This window comes from Talpa europaea (assembly GCF_964194135.1).
Source record: "Talpa europaea genome assembly, chromosome: 10".
NCBI lineage: Eukaryota > Metazoa > Chordata > Mammalia > Eulipotyphla > Talpidae > Talpa > Talpa europaea.
Window position 1 is genome coordinate 5,834,461 of NC_140077.1, and position 20,670 is coordinate 5,855,130.

At 40.0% G+C, this 20,670-nt stretch overlaps 1 protein-coding gene across 5 annotated transcripts in view; it reads left to right on the forward strand.

Moving 5' to 3' along the window:
• The window catches only part of ATE1 (arginyltransferase 1), a gene marked incomplete at both ends in the record, with an annotated part of 98,590 nt that overhangs the window by 54,890 nt on the left and 23,030 nt on the right, over positions 1–20,670 (forward strand). For all 5 annotated transcript variants that reach the window (XM_084245772.1, XM_084245771.1, XM_084245768.1 and 2 more), the window contains one exon: positions 16,471–16,591. In XM_084245772.1, the coding sequence (XP_084101898.1) occupies positions 16,471–16,591 (121 nt within the window). The remainder of the gene's footprint in view (positions 1–16,470; positions 16,592–20,670) is intronic.

Genomic DNA, 20,670 nt, shown 5'->3' on the forward strand with positions numbered 1-20,670 from the left:
CGATTTTCTTTCTCCTTTTTCCCACTTACTCCATGAGTATTTTCTATAAACTCCTGTGTCTGTGAGGGTTGTAATATAATAATGTGCCATCATTTATCATTCTTTCCACTTCTTTTTGCTATAAATAATGTGTGTCATATATCTTTTTGGGTTTTTTTTTTTTTTTGAGATTTTTATCGCAGAATTAGTTCTTTTGCACCCTTATGCAAAATGAAATTTTTGTACAAGGAGAGTAAAGAAACATCATGTACTAGAAGCTACTTAAGATTAAACCTTCACAGGAACATAACAAAGGATGCTTCTGTTTTAGGAAAATAAGCCAGTTGATTTTCTGTTTCCATATTTGTTAAAAATCTTACATGAAATTTATTTAATTTGACTGCTTTTAGTTCTCTATATTTACCGATAAAATGTAAGTTTACCTCCCTGTTCCTATAGTTTGTTGGCTTTGTTAAGGCAGCGATACATTTTATACTGCCCTCTCAGAGTCGGGAGTCCATCTCTTGTGGCTATTTTAACTTCAAATTGAGTACTAAAAGGTTACTTTTGTTCTCTCAGTACTTCCCAGCCTTACTTTGTCAGATCTCAAGAGGACAATAAGGAAAGTTGAATAACTCAGTGATGTCAGCCTCCTTTGTAATAAAAGGAAATAAAAGTTCTACTATTTTTAAATTTATTTCTCAGAAGAGGGTAGTTTGGCAGGAAAAATGAGGAATACCTCAAGCAATATAAAGATAGATAGTTGTCATTTGCCTTGTTTGTTCTTTTTTCCCTTCCTTGGTGTCCCTGGAACATGACAGCTCTGTAGGCACTGCAGTGGGGCAGCGTAGTGCCCTGTTTTGAGCCAGGCCTCCGGCTTGCTTCTCCCTACCCAGTGCTTCCATCTCCTGCCCGTTCAGCTTATCTCTTGGTGCCTTCCTTCCGTTCCCTCCACCTGAATGCTACGGCTGGCAGACTACACGTGAGCCTGTCGGCAGGTTAATGTTCATCAGCTTTGTTTTTTGTTTTAAAGATTTATTTATTTATGCATACAAGACCTGGGGTACAGGCCAGAGATGCAGGGGGGTGAGAGGATTCACCAGAGACAGAGTGGGGAACAGAACAGGCAGGCTGAAATGCACTGCTGAGGGGAGCAGCCGGCGAGACAGGTCTGCTGTGCCATGTGGGCCACTCCCTGGCCGGCTAGGGATTGAACTCGTGCTGCAGAGGCTGCGGATTGCTTCATAGTGCGGTACTTAACCCCTTGCGCCACCAGGGAGGCCCTGTTCATCAGTTTTTTAAATTAAATTTTACCTGTAATTTTAATGATATAACAAATATCAAGTAAACTGATGAGAAGTGTTTTGAAAAATAGTTGTTTGTAGTAAACTTAATTTGAGTACTTTGGATAGGCCCAAAAATGAATCAGTAAATTGCTGCCGAATTAGCTGGGCTGAGATAGCTGAAAGAGTTTGGGGTAAAAAGAAAATCCATAAAAATCTGGAAAGATTCTACTCTACATATTCAAGACCCAGTAACCATAAGTCACAATCAAATAACGTCTCACGAATCAAATAACGTTTAATAAATGTGCAGTGTGTTTTATTTAGCTTAACGTGTTTAAGATATGTTTGTATGAATCCCCCTACACACACACACACACAATGTAACGGGCATTTTCAATTAATTCTCCTCTATATCTGTTCACTTTGAATGACCTGTTTAAACTATATGTAGTTGAAGATGCTCAAGCAAATTGTGGTTCCAGTTCTCACAGGATTGCCGTAGACTTGTTAGACAAATAGGTCTAACAAATCAGTATTTCCGTGTAGCTTATAAGCCTTCAGCTTTCTCGTTTTAGGATTTGAGAACCACTGAAAGCGCCTTGTGCTTGTCTCCTTTCAGAGTTGTCATATTTGTTCGCTTCATTCTTCCAGTCCTCCGCCATCCTGGAATTTGGTGTTCAGTCCCAGTCTATGTTGGCGTGTCTGTAACTTGAGTTGGGTATTGCTGTTACTGTCTCCTGCTGCTTTTAGTTTTCTGGAGCCATCTCTAAATGACATTCCTGACTAATTGCAGGTCAATCTGTAAATTCTGTATCTGGCCATCAGAGTCTGGACTGTCACAGTTTAAGCCCAGGTTCTGTCAGTGGCACTGTAAAAAATCACTATTTTACATGTTTAATTTTAGAAACTTTCTGGTAGTGTTATGGCTTTTATACATTTATATTAAATTTGCAGTAATAAGAACTGTTTTTTAAGAAACCTTTTTTATTGAGGCATATTATAAATAAACATGGACAAATGTGCAGAGCCCCATAAATATCACAAGATAAACATATGGGTCCTCGTTGTCTACTGGAAATTGAAATTCCCACCCTGGCACCATTCTGTAAAGGGCCAGATAGGGGTATTTTAGGGTTATGAGCACGTGGTCTGCCATGACAGTGAAAGGAGCCATGGGAGATACGTTAACAAAAGGGCAAACTGTGCTCCAGTAAAACTTCATTTATGGACATTCAAGTTTGGATATCATACAGTTTTCACATGTCAAAGTATTATTTCTCTCTTGATTTCTTTTCAACCACCAAAAAAATAAGTAAAGATCATTCTTGAATTGTGGGGGCTAGAATTTACTAGCCCCCACTTTCCAGCCCACCACTGACCTCCTTCTAGCTCACTCCCCTGCTAATCCCGCATATATGCAATCGTCATCTCATCATAGCCTTCATTTGCCTGCAATCACAGAACCCAACTGTGAGGACAATTTGCTATGTGAAGTTAGAAGATAGAATTCCCCTGCTGTTTCTAGAACACATACTGTCAACTTGGGATACAAATATTAATGGATTCTCGCCTCCATAACTTTAAACTTACACTCTATGAGGTAATAATCCATGAGTTATTCCACAGTGATTTGCAGACTAAACATAATGCTGATTGATTACCTTTGTATACTTTTTCCTTTTATAAAACTTAACTTTCCACATGCTTCATAGTTTGAAGTTATTCTAAATTTAAAGCATTATAATTTGTTAGTCATGATGTAACTCTATTGTGAGTGCTAAATAGTATAGTTAAAAGCCATTACTTGTCACCCACATGGTGGACATGGAAAAAGCAAATGTTTAATTGGGCTAGAATTTACTAGACCTGCCTGAATGAGGCACTGTGAGGACCTGCTGTGACTAGATCAGTTTCATGGTGCTACAGGATTAGACATAGGCGCTGTTTGCAGGGAGCTCTTGGACAGGATAACCACTTACAGGACTGTCCTGCAAGATCAAATGTGCAAATTCTTGAAAAAAAGCAATACAGGTGCACAGTGAACGGTAGTATATCTTCATTGACTCTGATCTTCGCCCCCAATTTTGAAAATTTCAAACCTATGGAAGTTGAAAGAGCCATGGAATGAGTACTCATTTGCCTTCACCTGGCGTCACGATTACCAGCATCTTACCAGATTTGCTATGTCTCCTTGTGTGCACACATGGGGAGTTTCTAGAGGGTGGGGGGGCAGCATGTATATATTTCCCTCTAAACCATTTGAGAGGCAGTGTTGGGGATCATGGCATCTCACCCCCAAGTACTTTAGCATAGATCTCCCCAAGAAAAGGATAGTCTCATACTTAGCTATCCTGTTACCACTCTCAAGAAATTTAATATTCTTACAGTAATAGAATCAGATACACACTCAGTATTCAAGGTTCCCAGTTTGTCCAATAATTAATGTTTCTTTTTAAAAATAGTTTTTTTTTTTTTATAGAGGCATGTTTTATTTATTTATTTATTTATTATATTTGTTTATTTGTTTTGTTTATACATGCACTGGGTACAGTCAGAAGCGCGGGAGGGTGAGAGAATTCACCAGAGCCAGAGCGGGGAGCAGAGCAGGCAGAAGGACCGAAGTACACTGCTGAGGGGAGCAGCGGGCGGCAGGAGAGGTCTGCGTGCCATGTGGGACCCTCCTCCGGTGGCCGGGGAGCAGCCGGGGATCAAACCGGCGCTGCAGAGCTTCGCAACCCAGCGCTCAACCGCTGCGCCACCAGGGAGGCCCAATAATTAATGTTTCTTTACCCCTCAATCCTGGATCTTATCAAAGATTACATATTTCATTTGGTATTATGATTTTTAAAAGTATCATTTAACCTAGAACTCTAGCTTTGCTCTTATTTTATTTTTTTTTCTTTTATAAGCACTGACTTTTTTTGTCTGATCATTTTTCATAATTTTGTTCAGGTATAATTTTTGTGGTCAGAATACTATGCAGGTGATGCAGTGTCAGTCTCAGGACCTCCCAGGAGTCCCTAAAAGTCATTTTGTCCCATCATAGGTGATAATGAGTTTGCTTGCTTTGTTCATGTGATATTGGCCAGGCTTCTGACTGTAGAACTGCTTTTATTTTTTTATAACTAGTAGGTTGTCTTTGAAATTGTGCTTATCCTATTTCCTTCACGTTTTTACCTTAATTCCAGTTGTTTGCAAACATTGAATATTTAAATATTTATGCATTCTCTTGATGGAAAGTTGAATCTTGGGCTATAAAAATATTTCTTGATATAATTTAAAACATTAAATTACCATTTTACCAGGAGGAAGCAGAGTCAAGATCAAGTTCTCTAATAGCAGAGTTCAAATCTTGGTTTCATACCTTCTCTATGTAGACTTCAATGTCTTTTTTTAAAATATATTTTTTCCATCATTCTTCAGTTTTGTACCAAGTAGGCTTTCTCCCCTTGAAATTCCCCCCACCATTTCACCCTTGTGTTCGTTCCCACCCCTGTTTTGATCCTACTCCCTCTTCCTCCCCTGCTGAATGTCTCTGATTTATACAGACTTCAATGTCTTAACCTGTAAAATGGTAGTCACCTCTTCTTATAGCATGATTGGAAGGATGGATGAGGTAGCACATGTAAAGCAGTGGGTGTAGGTCCCAGCTTACAGTAGTAAGCACTCAATAAAATAGTTTATTCTGTTACTGTTATGAATGCTTAAATTATTTAACTACATAGGGATATGATCTTTGCTAAAAATTAGTGATTTCATATTATAGAAATAAAACATTAAACATTTGTTAGTTCTTTTATTCAAAATTGATTTGAAAATATAATTTCTATTGCTCCCAGTGTATTTGATTTATTCTCATTTTCAGTTTTGTTTTTTTTTTAATAAGCCTTGTAGTTAAGGCTGGATATTTTGCTAAAAGTACATACACTTAATTTTATGTGGTTCTTTGTAGTCATCTCATAAGTTCTTCATGCTGTTACTTAGGAAGGAGGTTGTGTTAATGTACTGTTTCCCCAAGACTAAAGTTAAAAATAAGTGGATGCAAGCTTCATTTATTTGGTGATAACTTTTCATATCCATTGCTCAAAAACTGACATCTTAGGATAATTAAACTCTTTTAATAAACAGACTGCTATGTGAAGTTAGCCAACACAGAAACTATAATAAACTAGGGCTCAGGAGCCACCTTAAGTTAACTCCCATTGGCCAAAATATGGACATTTTGAGCATCCAAAGGATAACAGTGGTGGATTGAAGCACATCAAAAACCTTCAGGCCTGTGAGTTCGTGATGCTGCTGAATGTTGCTAGAGGTTGTGCTGTGCACCACCTTGCTGTTCTGAAATGCTGCATTGCCAGTAGCCTGCAGCTAGCCTGTAGGCTGACAGCTTTCAAACATTCATTCTCCACACTTTTAGGCTCAAAACCATACAAATACCATGATTTCAGGCTCTGCATAATAGTAATGTCACATTATACTTTCTCACATCTGGAAGCTGTGAGTTTCACCTTCAGTTTTATTTATACTATCCCCAGAGCATTGCAGCATGGTGAGCTGACAAGATAATTGTGCTGTTTTGATTTCTCTAAATTGTTACTGAATGGAAAGGTGATGACTGGCTCCTTAAAATTTTAGGATAATGTATTTTTTGTGGAAATTCAAAGAGATACCATTGTAGAAGAACCTTAGTGGTGTAGCCACTTAAAACTTTCCTTTCCTATACATACATATATTTTGAAATTAAGTCCTAAATAACACTTTCAAACCATGCATGGGAATATTAAAGAATCCTTACATCATAAAGGTTTTGTTTTGCGGTTCATGTATATATGGTTTTGTAATGGGCCACAGAAAGGACGGTTGTAACATTTAGAGAGACATTAATGGTTGCAGTGATCCTGAGGGTCTTTATAGCTCTAAATTCTATGCTAATGATATGGTTCATTGAGTTTGGATCAATATGATACTTGAGGCAGGATGTCTTAAAAGGTATGAAGAAGTAAGATTCCTCAAGTGGTCCCCCAGGATTCCTTGATGTTTGTAATATAATAAATTTCTCACGATAATTTACCTAAATTCTGTGACAGGGCTTGGTTTGCCCCCCTTACAAATAATTTATGTTTGAGTTAAAAGTGTTTGTGTTCTTTTTATCTACATAAGTGATGATTTAGTAGGAGGGGAAATACGCTATTTGAGATTGCTGAGGCACAGGCCCTCCTCAGAGCTGCTGCGTGAACTTTCTCCCAAGTTCCCCTTGCGGGGGCACGCACAATACCGAGGACATTCAGGAGGGTAGGATGTGAGTTCTGCAGGACTCCTACTGCTACACAGTTGAAGGGGAAAAGGTTATCCTTAAACCTGAAGCATTTAGGTCATTTGTGATGAATTTTCCATCAGGCAGAAATAAAGGAATGATTACCAAAGATCACACCCCTGGGATAAATATGAAGTTATAGCTAACTTCTTATTTCCCTCAGGGGTATAATTAAGCAGACTTTTACGATTAAGGTCTTCAGGCATTGAAAAATGTTTACTGGAAAAAAAACAATAGCTCTAGTTAGGCTATGATCAGGCTGAAGACAGTCACCGACTTACTAGAGCTGTGTATCTAGACTCTTCTTAGCATTTGTCTGATTCAACTTAACAACGGTTAAAAAATCAAACCAATAATGTTTCCGGAGAGTCCACATTCTCAGTGTAATTAAACATTCTTCATCAGCGAGAGCGCAGGATGTGGCTGCACACATTAATTGTTCATATTTAGTTTGGGAATTTTAACCAAAAAAGATGGTTGAGGTTGAGGTTTTAATCACCAGTACTTGGATTTATGTTGCTTTAGTTTTCTGCCCTCCCTCCCCACCCATAATAAACTGAATACTAACTGGGAAGGTCCAACACCCTTTTAGCTTTAAAATGATCTGTTTATTTTTTATTTTTTTAAATAATAAATTTTATTTTTATATTCCCCCATACAATTGCAAACCTCCCATTCTGACCCCAATCCCTCCCCTCCCAGCCCCCACCCCCCAAAAAGTGTCTCTGGTTCATAGTTTTTTGTTGATTTTGATTTTCACTTTCTTATAGTTATTCATTTTCCTGGTCCCTTATTTTTCTAGATTCCTGCTATGAGTGAGACCATCCGGTATTTTTCTTTTTTCTTTTTGGCTTATTTCGCTGAGCATGATCCCTTCCAGCGCCATCCATGTTGCTGCAAATGGCATGTGTTTATCTTTTTTGAATGCTGAGTAATATTCCATGGTGTATATGGACCACATCTTCTTGATCCAGTCATCTATTTTTGAGCATTTGGGCTGTTTCCAAAGCTTAGCTATTGTAAACAGTGCTGCTATAAACATAGGGGTGCAGGTGCTCTTTGGAATTGATGTTTCTGTGTCCTTTGGGTAAATACCTAGAAGTGGAATTGCTGGATCCTGTGGAAGCTCTATGTTTAGTAGGTCCAGAAATCTCCACACAGCTCTCCATAGTGGTTGGACCAGTTTGCACTCCCACCAACAGTGCAGAAGAGTTCCTTTTTCTCCACACCCTCGCCAACATTTGCTGTTGCTAGTTTTTTTAATATGTGCCATTCTCACTGGTGTAAGATGGTATCTCATGGTAGTTTTGATTTGCATAAAATGATCTGTTTATTTTTAAGGAATCCAATATGACACAAGTAGTTTAATCCTATAAATATTCAGTAAGTATTTATTGAGAACTCGGTTAAGGCAAGAAGTGTTACCTGGGCACAAGGATGCAAAGTCTTGATGTACACCCAACTCCTAGGAACATTGGGGCTGAGAAGAGGCCAAGGGGGCGTTGCGGGAGAGAAGCGCAGTGTGTCCACAGACAGTATAAGTTGTGTTAAGTTCTAGAATAGATAGCTCTAGAACCTCAGATCTCCCCTAAGGATGCCAACCCTGCCTGTCTGGGTTAGATTCGGCTTCTCTATGTCTGGCTGTGATGTGCTTCTTTCTTCATAGTTGTCACCATACTTTGTAATGTTTCTGTAGGGCTGTTTCCTTAAGGTTGTCTCCCCTTCTAGACTAGAAGGTCCCGAGAACCAAAATGGGCGGTGTTACTTTTCATCATGGCACGGCCAGGACTGTATTGGCACTGAAGCCGGCAGATGGCAGGCTTTCAGTACTTGCCTGCTGACTACAGGAATGAGCGTGCAGGGGGTGATTCTGCCTCGGCATGGGAGCAGCTGGAAGAGAAGCAGAGTGAAGAAAGCGTGGTAAAGAAAGAGTCAGCAGCGCTGAGGCTCAGCTTCAGAAGCACAGTAGGCATTTCCACCAGATGGCCACTCTAGGGAGAGCACCCTGTGCCTAAATGTGAGTGACCTGGGGTGGCTGTGCTGGAGCAAGGGGGTGGGCTGACCACAGATCTTGTGCCACTTGCTCACATACATGAAATTTAGCGAAAAGTCTAGAAATCCATTGGCACATTGTGGGTTGTACAGACTCGTGACCTTGTGAGTCTAGTGCTGTATTTCACAGTCATGCGTAGCTTCTCTGAATCAGTAAAATCCAAACTTATTTAAAAACACTTACGAATTTGTGGTGACTTTTATGTTGTGTAATTTCTGTCAGCTGTAACTAAAATGACAGTACTCTCAGAAATCTATGAATTTTTTTGTTTTAAAAAGAATCATCCATTTTCCTGTAGATACGGAAAGCCAGTACAGCTTTAAATGAGAGTGTACCCACTCTGTTTCTCTGATGGCCGCAGGAGGAGGGCGTCAAGGGAGGGAACTTGAATCAGGCCCACTCACATTCGTGCAGCTGCGGGTGACTTCACCTAGGGTGTTGGCAGAACCAGTGATTCCAAGCCCCGTTTTCCAAGCCTTGGCCTAAAAGAGCAAATAAACACCTGAATTGATTCTTTTTTCCACTATGGTGAAAACCACATTTAATATATACATACAAACACAAATATTCACTTGAATATTTAATCTTCAACAGAAATTAAAGAAGCTTTGGATTGTACTTTTTAAATTTTGCTATATTTTGTTGATCGTCATCTTCTATTTTTTTTTTTTTTCTTCACCCTTTTCAACTTATGACCCTTTAGTTTGAAATTAAATTTGGGCTGTAAGTTGACTCCTTTGAATCTTTTCTTCACAAGATTTCTTTGTATATTCTAGGAGGAAAAAGATTAGTCCAGGGTTTCCAAAATAAAAGCAAAGGTGGTGATTAAAATTGAATTAGAATCTCTATTCTGTGTTATTTGCTAATGGTAAAAGAACTAGCCCAGTCTTAAGGAAGGTTTAAAGTAAGTCCTGGAGCCTTTGCGAACCCTCAGATTTTAATTAAAGAACACAGAATACCATCACTTTCTGTTTGTCAGTGGAAAAAGTATGTATTTTTAAATGTTCAAAGCTTAGCCTTGCAGCACATGGAGCACAGCTGTTGGCTTTCAGAATTTGGGGAACACAAATGGATTCAGATGTTTAGGCTCTTTGTCTTCGCGGGTCTCGGCTCACCTCGCCAACTGAGCGTGGCACAATCCAAACACAGTTTCTGAAAACAGAGCAGCTAGAGTTACTTCTAAAGCACTCTCTTGGGGACTGATAAAGTCAATCTCTGTTTATGTAATGAAATCAGGGAGCAAGGGGTCTGCTGTAGTACTTTGTGGATGGGATTCCATTGGTGTTGTCTTTCAGGGAGAAGACTGGATTTAATAAGCCTTATTCTTACTTTCTCTGGAGGGATAGCCCACTCTAATGGATTATTTTGAACTATTTTTGTTTACATAGTGTTAGAGCTTCTATTCAAGCAATTGGTTTTAGTAAAATCAATAGGTATTTTGTGGGAAAATAGGGTACTGATAGCAGCTTGACCCGATAAAAGACGTAACTGTCTAGTTAGTCTTTCTTTTTGTTCAGTGCTACTAGTGTTCTGTGTGTAATTAAATAATATTGTCTTTGTAGTGTTCTGACATTTTAATTTAACTTGAATTTTCAAAACAAACTCTCCTGGCTTGTCTTCGTCTCCAGTGTTCACAAAATCCTGCCTGTTTTTCAAAATATTTTTCAAGTATTCTTGAGAGTGAAATCTCATCAAGATCTTTGCTTCAGGACTGGAGTTCAAAGGAAAGTCCGTTTGGTTTTAATTTGAAAACTGTAAAAACAAAATACCCTCTAACTGTCAGGGTGTGAATTGGTAACTTCAGTTTTATTGCCATCGGCCAAGCCCATCCCCAGATGTTTCCGATTAAAAGCCAAGAATGCTAACTTGGGTGAATAGCATATGAAAGCATTTCTTTACTTTCCTCTGATTTTTTTTTTTTATGAGAAAAATAACAGTCTCAAATCCTTTAAGTTTAATTAAAGCAATAACTTCTCATTTGCATGTTTTTTAAACCCGTACCAAGAAAAATGTAATATTCAAAGAGAAGTTTTATGTGTCAGCTTTGTAAACATGTAGTTCTCGATGCATAGGTGGTCACACGTGTCATCTTACAGAGGCCAAAAAAAAAAAAAAGGTCTAAAAAAGACGTTAAAGCCTTTCAGAAATTAAACCCACATATTTCAGCATTTACTGCGGTCAGAGTGGACCTTTTAACATTGGGAATTTGGTTTGCAAAGGGAAAAGGGGGTGGTTGGTCACTCACTGCTTTTCTTCAGGATTGTTACAGGGAATTTTCCACTATGTTGCAAATTATGTTTTTCTTTTCTTTTTGCCCAGTTGTGCATTGGGTTGTAAAGAAGAGTTTCTTTAGGAAGATGTAATAAGACAAAAGAAACCAGAATGTAATTTTAAAACCACATATTTCATAATCGTACTACAGATAATAGCAGGTTTCAGTAGGATCCATTTAGAAACTGGAAGGTTGCTTTGAATCCATCATCGCTGTTAAGAAGCAAGGTACCTGCTATAATAGACTTTGTGGACATTGGTATTTGTTCAGAGAAAACATGGAGTTACTCTTTATACCTGACCTAACATCAACATCTTTAATGAAAGCGAAAGATAACACTAAATTTTGAAACCTCCCACAAATCATAGACACAGGACCACATACTTCATCTGTAGATCTGAAGCAGTCGTTTCTCATTGGTTTCCTATTTGGAGAAGTTTTGATGGATGTGTATTTGGGCGCTCAGGAGGGAGACAGCTGTGTGGGTCTTGGACTTGGACTTGCTCTTGCTCTTGGAGAACACTTTTCTCCAAACATGGTGTTCTCGGACTTGAAGCACAGTCTCTGGAGAAGGCTGGTGGGCTCAGGTGCCTCTTCCACCACAGCTTGCCTGTCGTGCTCGCTGTTCTTCCCAGTGTGGCCCAGGAGACCCCATGTCACCTTGTGCCCTGACTCTGCATTTTCCTCTACCCCTGGCAGCCAATAGTGTCCCCCTGGGACCTTGTATCTTTTCACCCTCAATACCAAGCAGATGTGCCCTGTGCCATTTGAACTGAACTGTGATTTTTTAAATTTTTCTGCTGATTTAGAAAATGCTTTAATAAATTGAGAATATTTTTAATTTAGGGTTAGAAAGAGGTGGGGACAAAAGTCTAGTTTTGGGTTCATCACTACCATTAAACAGTATTGTTGTTTTATCTCTATAATAGCAGAAACGGCTGCATTATGGGACTTAACCTAGATCTCTGAAGCTGTGTTCCTGCAGACACAGGTGAAGCTGGGTGTTGTCGTTGCTTCCATCATCAGCCAGCGTGGCATCGCTCAGCCTTGACAGATGCAGAGGCCTTTTCTCCAGTGTGTTTCCTCTCCTCTTTTTTTTTTTTTTTTAAAAAGAAACAATATGTAAAGTTTTGCTTTAAAAGAAAGTAGATGCCAGTGAAATAAGGAAAGTAATATTTTCAGTTTTGACAGAAAAAAAAAACTAAATTGGCGTGACCCAGGAGTTTATCTTGCGTATGAACACCCCTTTTTAACTCCAGTAACCCCTACATACCGTCTCAGGATATTGTGCCCGAAACACTTTCAGCACACAATGATAATCCACCAAGTCCTCAAAGGTTGGGAATTGTTCTTATATAATAAAAATGTGGTGGAGCAGCTTCATCAATACAAGCCCAGCAAATCCTGATTGGTGGTGTGTGCATGTCTGTGCAGGGTGAGTGCACCGAAGTAGTGTCTTCCTTTGTTTAGAGACGGAAGCAGAAAGGGGCGGGGGGTACTGAATTCACTGTTCATTCTCATCCATTCTGTAGCAGTTACTACCCACAGGCTCTGAATCAGACTAAAACCCTGAGCCTGTGTCCTAGCAAGGAGTTTCCTGTAGATACAACATATGAGTAAGTTAACAAGCCTAGGAGAAGGTGAGCGGAATGAGTAGGGGAACTTGGTGGGTTCGGTGAGAAGGTGACATTTGAGCAGAGAATTTTAAGCCTCTAGGGTTAGGCTTTGTCGAAGTGTGTTGACCTTTTCCAGGCATCTTGAGCTACGCTGCCCTCGCCTGCATCCTCTCTTTGAGGTGGGCTCCCAGCTCAGGACGATGTCACCTGCCATGTCCTTGTTGGGGGATTTTTTTTTTGAGATGGGGTGGGAGTGGGGTCAAGTCTGGAGCTTATTTCTAAACAGTAGGTCACATTGAAAGAATGTGCTAAAAAACTGCGACATAAACCCTGTCAGACCAATTACATTTTGAAGATGTTGAGTACTTTAGAATCTGGGGTAACTCAGATTTCTTCTTATTTATAAAAAGTCGGCACCCTAGGAAAGAATTAATCTGCTTTTACCTCATTGTTCCAATAAGAATGAATGTACTTAGAAGTTGATTAAATATTTTTTCTTCTGGCCACAGAAAAGTACGTCCAAATCCTTAAGTAATTGCATTCCTGCAAGCAGACAGTTCTCGCTTTCTTCCACTTGCCAGAGGCCTGCACTTCCCAGGCTCTTGTGTCCTGTGTGCGGGGCCTCAGCTTGAGCTCCCGGCGCTTCACTCACTTCATGCTCACCCAGCTCGGCTGAGAGGCATGACATTCCAAAGCAGTTTATTCCATAAAACTCTTGGCTTGCTTTGATAGCTTGAGAGCATATTTGAAGTACTAAAGTATTAAGTCTACATTTAGGAGAAAAAATAATGTTTCAACCTAATCCAAAAATTTGATTTCAGATGATGAGCAGAAGTTAAAATGTCTGCATATATGCGTTTTCAGTGAAATAAATAAGTGCTTAAAGAGTTGGGAATATAATATCTGACTGTCATGAGCAAGTATTGCCTGAAAATAGCGTCATGAGCATGTAGGAACTTTGGGCAGTTGTACGTGATCCCTCAGTACCTTTTTATTTGTACTGGCCTTGTGTAGGCCTGTCACTCCCGGGAAAGCGTGAGGCACTAGAAGCCTGCATTTGTTTGCCCTTTCATGCCTGGCAGCTCGGGCCTGACACGGTCTAATTCTGAGGATCACCTCAATGTTAAATTGGGTGTTGGGGGTCAGGTGACTGTGATGAACCTGCATGTCTGCATGGGATATGCCTGTTTGAACCGTACAGACACAAAACGATGCCGGAGCAACCCCAAGCCCCTGTATTCCATGTGTGCGTCTTAGCCAGTCAGCATTCAGTTCCACCTTAAATTAGAAAATGGTGTCATTTGTATGCTCTGGTGTTGTTTTTTTTTTAACTTTGGATGATACATATTTTTCCTTTTACTAGATGTTCTTGATTCTCTATTATGCTCTGCCATCACAGTAGATAGATGCGCCATTTTCATCAGCAATATGCTTTTCATGTATTGCTAATATTTTACTAAATATAGAATCCTAGATTAATTAAGCAAGAAGAGCCAGAAAATTCTACAAATGAAGAACCATGAGGAAAGGGGACTTATATTTACCAGATATTAGAATACAGTATAAAGTTTTAATTCTTAAAACTATGTGGCACAGAAACATGGCAGAAAGATCAGTATAACAAGATAAATTCCAAAAAGAAATTTAAATATGCATGGAAATTTAGTAATTTATCCAAAGATATTTTAAATCAATGGAGGAAATGAAGAATGTTCACAAAGCAGTATTGAGATCACTTGGTAAACATCTGAAAGAAATTACATTGGATCCTTTTCTCACACCTTACACTAAAATAAACTCCAGACGGAGAATACATGCAAATGTAAAATTATGAAACTGTAGAGGCAGTAGGAGAAGAACATGAAAATGTTTTTATTGTCTTCAAGCAATGATGGCCTTTTTAATTATCTTGCAAAGCTCAGACACCATTTTAAAAAATAATTATCTTGACCACTTAACAGATTTCCTCATGGCAGAGGAGTCTGGCATACAAAAACAGGTTATCCAGGATAACCTATATTTGCAGTATATTTTGCAAAGCTAATTTCCTTAATATATAAAATTTTTCAGCTAATAAGGAAATGAAAGCAGTCTAACAACAAAATTGACAATTGTGGAACAGGAAATGCAGCAGAGTCCTGTTAACAGTGGGAAGATGCGAAGTGCAGATTCAGTCACAATGAAATGCCACTCCTGGCAGAGGTCGGACTTTTGTAGGGTATATGTAAGAATGTGGGGAGGTTAGCGGTTGCGTACATAACACTGATGAGCAAAATGAAAAATGGCTCAACGCCCATGGAAAATAGTTCTGTGATGTAAAGTGTAAAGCCCTTATGCCCACTGATTGCAATTCAGAGACTTTATCTTAAGCATATTATATGAACAAGGATATTTGTGCTTTCCCAATGATTATAGCATGGAAAACCAGAGACAGCTAAGTTCTAGAAAGTCCAAGTCTGTCCCAAAACTTGTTTTTTTTTTTTTTCAGCCTTTTTAATTTTATCCATTCTAATTGATACATTAGTATCTTACTATGGTTTTAATTTGAATTTCTGGTAACTGATGATAGTGAACACCTTTTCGTGTTTGTGTTAAGCATTTTTGGTGAAATATTTTAAGTCATTTGCTTTTCTAAAAATAATTGGATTGCCTATTGTTGAGTTGTTTTAGATATAACTTTTGTCTGCTACATGTTTTGTTAACATCTCTTGGTCTTTGGTTTGCCTATTTCTTTTTAAATAATTTTTTGAAGGCAATATGTAATATCTTTTGATGAAGTCCAATTCACCCTTTTTTTCTTTTATGGTTAATGCTTTTTGTGCACTAGGAAATCTTTGTTTTCAAAGAAAACACACTTCCTTGTTTTTCCCCAAGAGTTTCATAGCTTCAGGTTCTTATATTTAGCCTTTTATTCCCATCAGGTTTTCAAAATGGTCTCTAACCAGAAGGAAAAAATGGTCTCTAACCAGAAAGGAAAAAAAAAAATGTCTTAGCGCACTGCTTAAGATTGCCGCCTGGCTTCTCGGCTTCGCCGACAGCATGGGCAGCCCCACGTCATGCTGTCTTGTCCCTCCCGTCCAATAATACAATTTCTGATTTACTGAATGATAAGAACAGTATCTGTGGACTATCTGGCTTTATTACACTCCTCAAGTAAATTACTAATTCATTTCTAAGTAATTCTGTGCTATGACTGTTAATGTTAAAAAAGAATGTGGCCCACTGAGTGCAGCCTTTACTGCTCAGGGGCTGGGAGATCTCAGCTGGGAGTCACCCTGGTCTTTAGCACAGAAGCCTGCATCCTGGTTGTCACCCTGTCATGCTCTCTCCCTCAGCCAGAAGCCCCATCTCATCTAGAATGAAGCCCAGAACATGACTTTTGAGGCCCCCCAGAAGGTGATCCCAGCTTTCCTTCTCTTTTCTGCAGTGCCCTGTTCTTTGCTGTTCCTCAAATCATCTTGTTCTAGTCCCAACTGGTGATTCCCTTGCGCCAGATTGTTCTCATTCCTTTCATCTTGCCCGCAACTTAAGCCAGCCGGTCTGGGTCCACGAAAGCTCCATCTCCTCCTTGACGCTCTCCCAGCCTCTCAAGCAGAAATTAATGTGCTGGCTCACATTTTGTTTATGTGCCATCTCTTCCATATAATAGCCTGTAGACTTCTGAATCCTTTGACTGCTGGGGGACCTGGGGCTCATTTTATATCTAAGTGACTCTTCACATGGTGGCTCTAATCTACAGAATCACCATGGGTATCCCAAATAGTAGGGCTACCTTTAGAGAAACTTGGAGTCTCTGCACTCTTGAGATGGGAAAACAGTCATTAGAGTCACTGTTATTTACAGTGGAGCTGTTTCTGATGGATTTTATTTAAATCTGTGACCCACCCCATGCCTGGGCTCGAAGGTTCCTGTGTCAGTGATGCCTGTGCCTCTCTCTTCACTTCCTCCAGGGTCAGTACAGACCGTCTGACTTGTTGTGTCCCGAGACATACGTCTGGGTTCCCATCGAGCAGTGCCTGCCTTCACTGGAAAATTCCAAGTACTGCCGTTTCAACCAGGACCCAGAGGCAGGTATGTCTGGAGCAGAGTTCGCCCGGAAATCATTGGCTTTGTTTTTAGCATCCATGCATTTGTGACCTTGGCTTCTAATAGGTCCAGGTAGCTTTTTATACAGTGTGGAAGGTGTCTCAGTGTGCATGCAGGTGTGCATTTGCAAGGAGGGAAGACCTCACACCCCTTTGGGGGCACACACGGAACACTCACACTTTTGCAAATGCAGAAATCTTACGTGTTTGTGTTTTTTACCGTCCCACATTGCCCCCTCAGATTAGTTTTTACGTGCTTTAAGGGCTGACACTGTTATCCTTTTAATATTTTTACAGCTATCACAGTGCATACAAATAGTTCACTGGATTATTTAGTCACTTGATTATTTAGTAGAGAAGATGGAAATATTGACCATCTGGACTGAATAAAGTTGTGAAATAGTTTCATGGGGCCAACAGATGGGAATGGATTTTCTGATGATACTCTCTTGACTTCTGCAAGCATCTCTGGTCCCTTTTTTCTCTGCTGGTCCTTTTCTTTTCCTTCTGCCTCTTCCTTCCTGGTTCTCTCCCGCCATGTTGATCTCTGGTCATCAGCCTTTGGCCAGTCCGTGCCCGAGTAATACACACGCTGTAGAGCCTGGAGTCAGATGCTGGCGTTCAGACCCCGGCTCCATCATCTGCTGGTAACTGTGCCCTTAGCGAACTCAGTAATCTCCCTGGTCTCACATTCCTGACCATCAAAATTAGGGTGACAACAAGACCTCTCTTTTTGAACTATACTGAGGACAAAGTGAGACCCTCATGCCAAGAGCAGCCCCTGTTGTGTGGTGGCAGTTAGCTCCGTGAGGAGGCCGCATCCCATGTTTGCTGCAGGATTTCCTCTGCGGCCTTGTCATGGGGGGAGCTGGGGTGGTCTTTTCTGCTGCCTGGACCCACATCTCGGCACGTTCCAGTGTGTTTCATTGACCTCTGAGTCCTCGCACCCACCAGAGAGGGTGCCCAGTGCACACATTTTTCCTTCAGTCACCTGTGGTCTCTGTGTGGAAAAATGAAGGAAAGAAAAATGTAAAGCCCAGCGGAGGGCAAGGGAATGAGTGGAAGGATTAAAGAGGAAGACCACGGGGGCAAGGAGAGAAAGCTGTGACCTCCCCTGTTCTGGGATGCACGCTTTCTTTTTCCACAGACCAGGTTCTTTGATAAACCTGGATTGTGTACTTTGTAGGTTATCTCCTTGGAAAGCCGCTCTGAAGTCGAGAACACTTCTTCCACATGGTGACACCTAGTATCTGATGGGGGTGGCCAGGGACCAGGCCGACTCCTGTGTCAGGACTCCTGGGTCGGTCAGCCCAACTTTTCTGCATGTTTAGGCCTCACAGAACAGCCAGGGCATTATAGATCCCACATCTTAAGTTATTAATCAGAATCTGATTGTTTTGTTCTAAGTAAAGTTACACCTTATTGATCAAATAGATACGTTACTTAAAAGCAAACACCGAGTTTGTCAACTATTTTGGGGTCAGGCTCACAGCCAAAGACAATAGTATTTTAGAGGAAAGCAAATACTCTCTCAAAGTTTTTTTTTTTTTTTTTTTTTTTTTTCTTTTCCCTTTTTGCTTTTTTCAAGGCCAGGTCAGAGCCAGCTTCTTATGGTGAAAGATGCTGAATATCTTACTGCATTATTTCTGTTCATTCTAAGTTCCTCTGCACTGCAAATGATGGTCTTAAATAGGTTTCTGGCTCCCCGTCTTATGACCCAATTTCACCTTCCCCTTTGCCTTCTTGATCTCTTCGTACGTGATACTTGGAGATGAAGGTACTCACAGGCTCTCCCCGTTTTATAAACTTGAGAAGGAGGCAGAATAATTGCCATGCTCTGAAATCATTCATGTGAATAGATTTTATTTTCCAAAACAAGCACGCTCAGCGCTCACAACAAAGCCCAGTCTCACGTGGACTGTCCTGTCAAGTGTGCCCGCCCCCTGCCCTGCAGCGGCGCACTGTGCACCCTTCTCCTGCAGGCCTGAGCTGCTCCCTCATGGCCATGGCTGCAGCTGTTAATCTTCCTTGTTGAGAATTCACTTCAAAGTCAGGGGAGTAAATTTCTTTGAGAATAGTGCTTCGAAGAAAAATGAAGATTCTTTTCTATGAACTGAATCTTTCAAACTTTCAAGTGAACACTGTACAGTTTTATCAGTATTGAATATCACAGTCCAGACACTATTTGAAATCAGACTTATATCCTGTGGTTTTAGGAAATTAAAATGCAGTCACATGCTGGAATGCTCTGAGCATGCTGTGAAACACGGTCATTTGAGATTTAAATGGCCAAACTGTTGGCCTCTCGGGGCCAGCTTCACTTTCTCCTGACCCAAACTCTGATTCAGAGAAAATGCATCGCTTACTATGGACAATATTGTTAGTCTGCTGGGTGCTTTTTTTCCCACTAAATTTTATTTCTCCTCCCAGCTGTTCAGTAGTTAAAGGCACAGCTGATGATGACTTAAGTTCTGTAAACCAAGGTTTGGCTACAAGGTGCATCCATGGACAGTTGGGGGAAAAACTACTCTGAATTGCTTAAGCCTCTGAAAATTGTCTCCCCACCTCAACTCTCTCATTTTGGGGGCTTGGGTTCTGTGGTTATTTGCTCAACTAGGAAGTCAGTGTAACAATAAAAACCTACTGTGTTTACTGCCTCATGGTTCTATGTGGGACTGAAGGGGCTGACAGGCAGAGGTAACTTGGAAAATTCTAAAGATATCCTTTGATCATAAATAGGCCTTTTATCTTTCAATTCAGGATCTCTGCCTGCTCCAAAGAAAGTTCAAACATAAATGATTTTTAAGTAGAAGTCTTGCTAGATCGCTTTGTCAGTTGGTAGTCAGGTATATACAAGTCTCAAAGATTCTGTATCACAATTGCATCTTACTTTTTGGTTGTTATTTTAAAAATATATTTACTGGGACCGCTAGTAGAAAATTTACCCAAATGCATAAAACCACTACAAAGAAGAATATTGAAGTACCCCATATTGTTGTCTCGGAATAGTAATCACCGCTGATATTTTTAGGCTCTCCTTTTGTTCTTTATTTTTCCTGTTCCTGTATCTGTGTAGTTAACAAACAAAACAGGACTCGCATTTCATGCTTTTGTTGGCGTTTACTTAATATTTCTGTGTTGCTTTGTTCAGCAGGGTGCTCTGCTGGGCCACATGCGGGGCAGCCCGCCGTCCGGCCTCAGTGCTTCAGCAGCGTCACTGCAAGTGAATCAGATTTTTGGAGTTGCTTTAAAGCATGATAAACTGTCATTTGATTTAACTCCTGATGTTGGACAAACATTTTATTTTTTGTTGTTGGTAGTGAAATCCTTTTAGTTCCAGATTTAAAAAAAAGTGTGAAACTTGACCGAGCAGGTGCTCTTCTCAGGCACATCTTAGCCTGTTGCGTCCCCTTAGCCTCAGAGAACCATAGTCTTTTTTTCCATAGTATTTGTACATAATATTTGTATATTGACCACAATGTTTTATTATTAGTACTAATGTGAACCTAAGACTTAAGAAGATAAACTTTAGCAGTTGTCAATGACTTTAATTTTTTGAGTGTTCTTATGTCTTGCAGAGAAATTTTTTAAATACTATTTTTTAAATTGTTACCAGCCTGTCTTTGCTCCGTAAGGCATGCATGTGCAATAAACCAGTGACTGGAAATTGTTAAAGTTCTGGCCAAAGACAGGCTGAAATACCTCTGAAATGGGTTTGAAAAGCAGAGTTATTTCCATTTACCTACTACAGAAACATTTCTCTGATCTCTTTCTTTTTTCTTATGGAATGATAAAAAATTTAAATAAATAATTTCTTTTATAATCATCCAGTTTTGTTTTTTTAATGTTAAGGAACAAAAAGCTATTTTCTCACATTTCTGGAGACTGTGAGTCTGGGGTCAGGATGCTAGCATGGTTGGGGTGTTGTGAGCGCCTTTTTCTAACCCAGTTTTTAATTTAATTTTCCTGAAATAAATAATAATCATTCAGCAGGCTCAAAAATACCACGCTTTCCAGAAGCAGCCCATAAAAGCCTCACCTTGGCATTTCACTCTGCCACTTTGT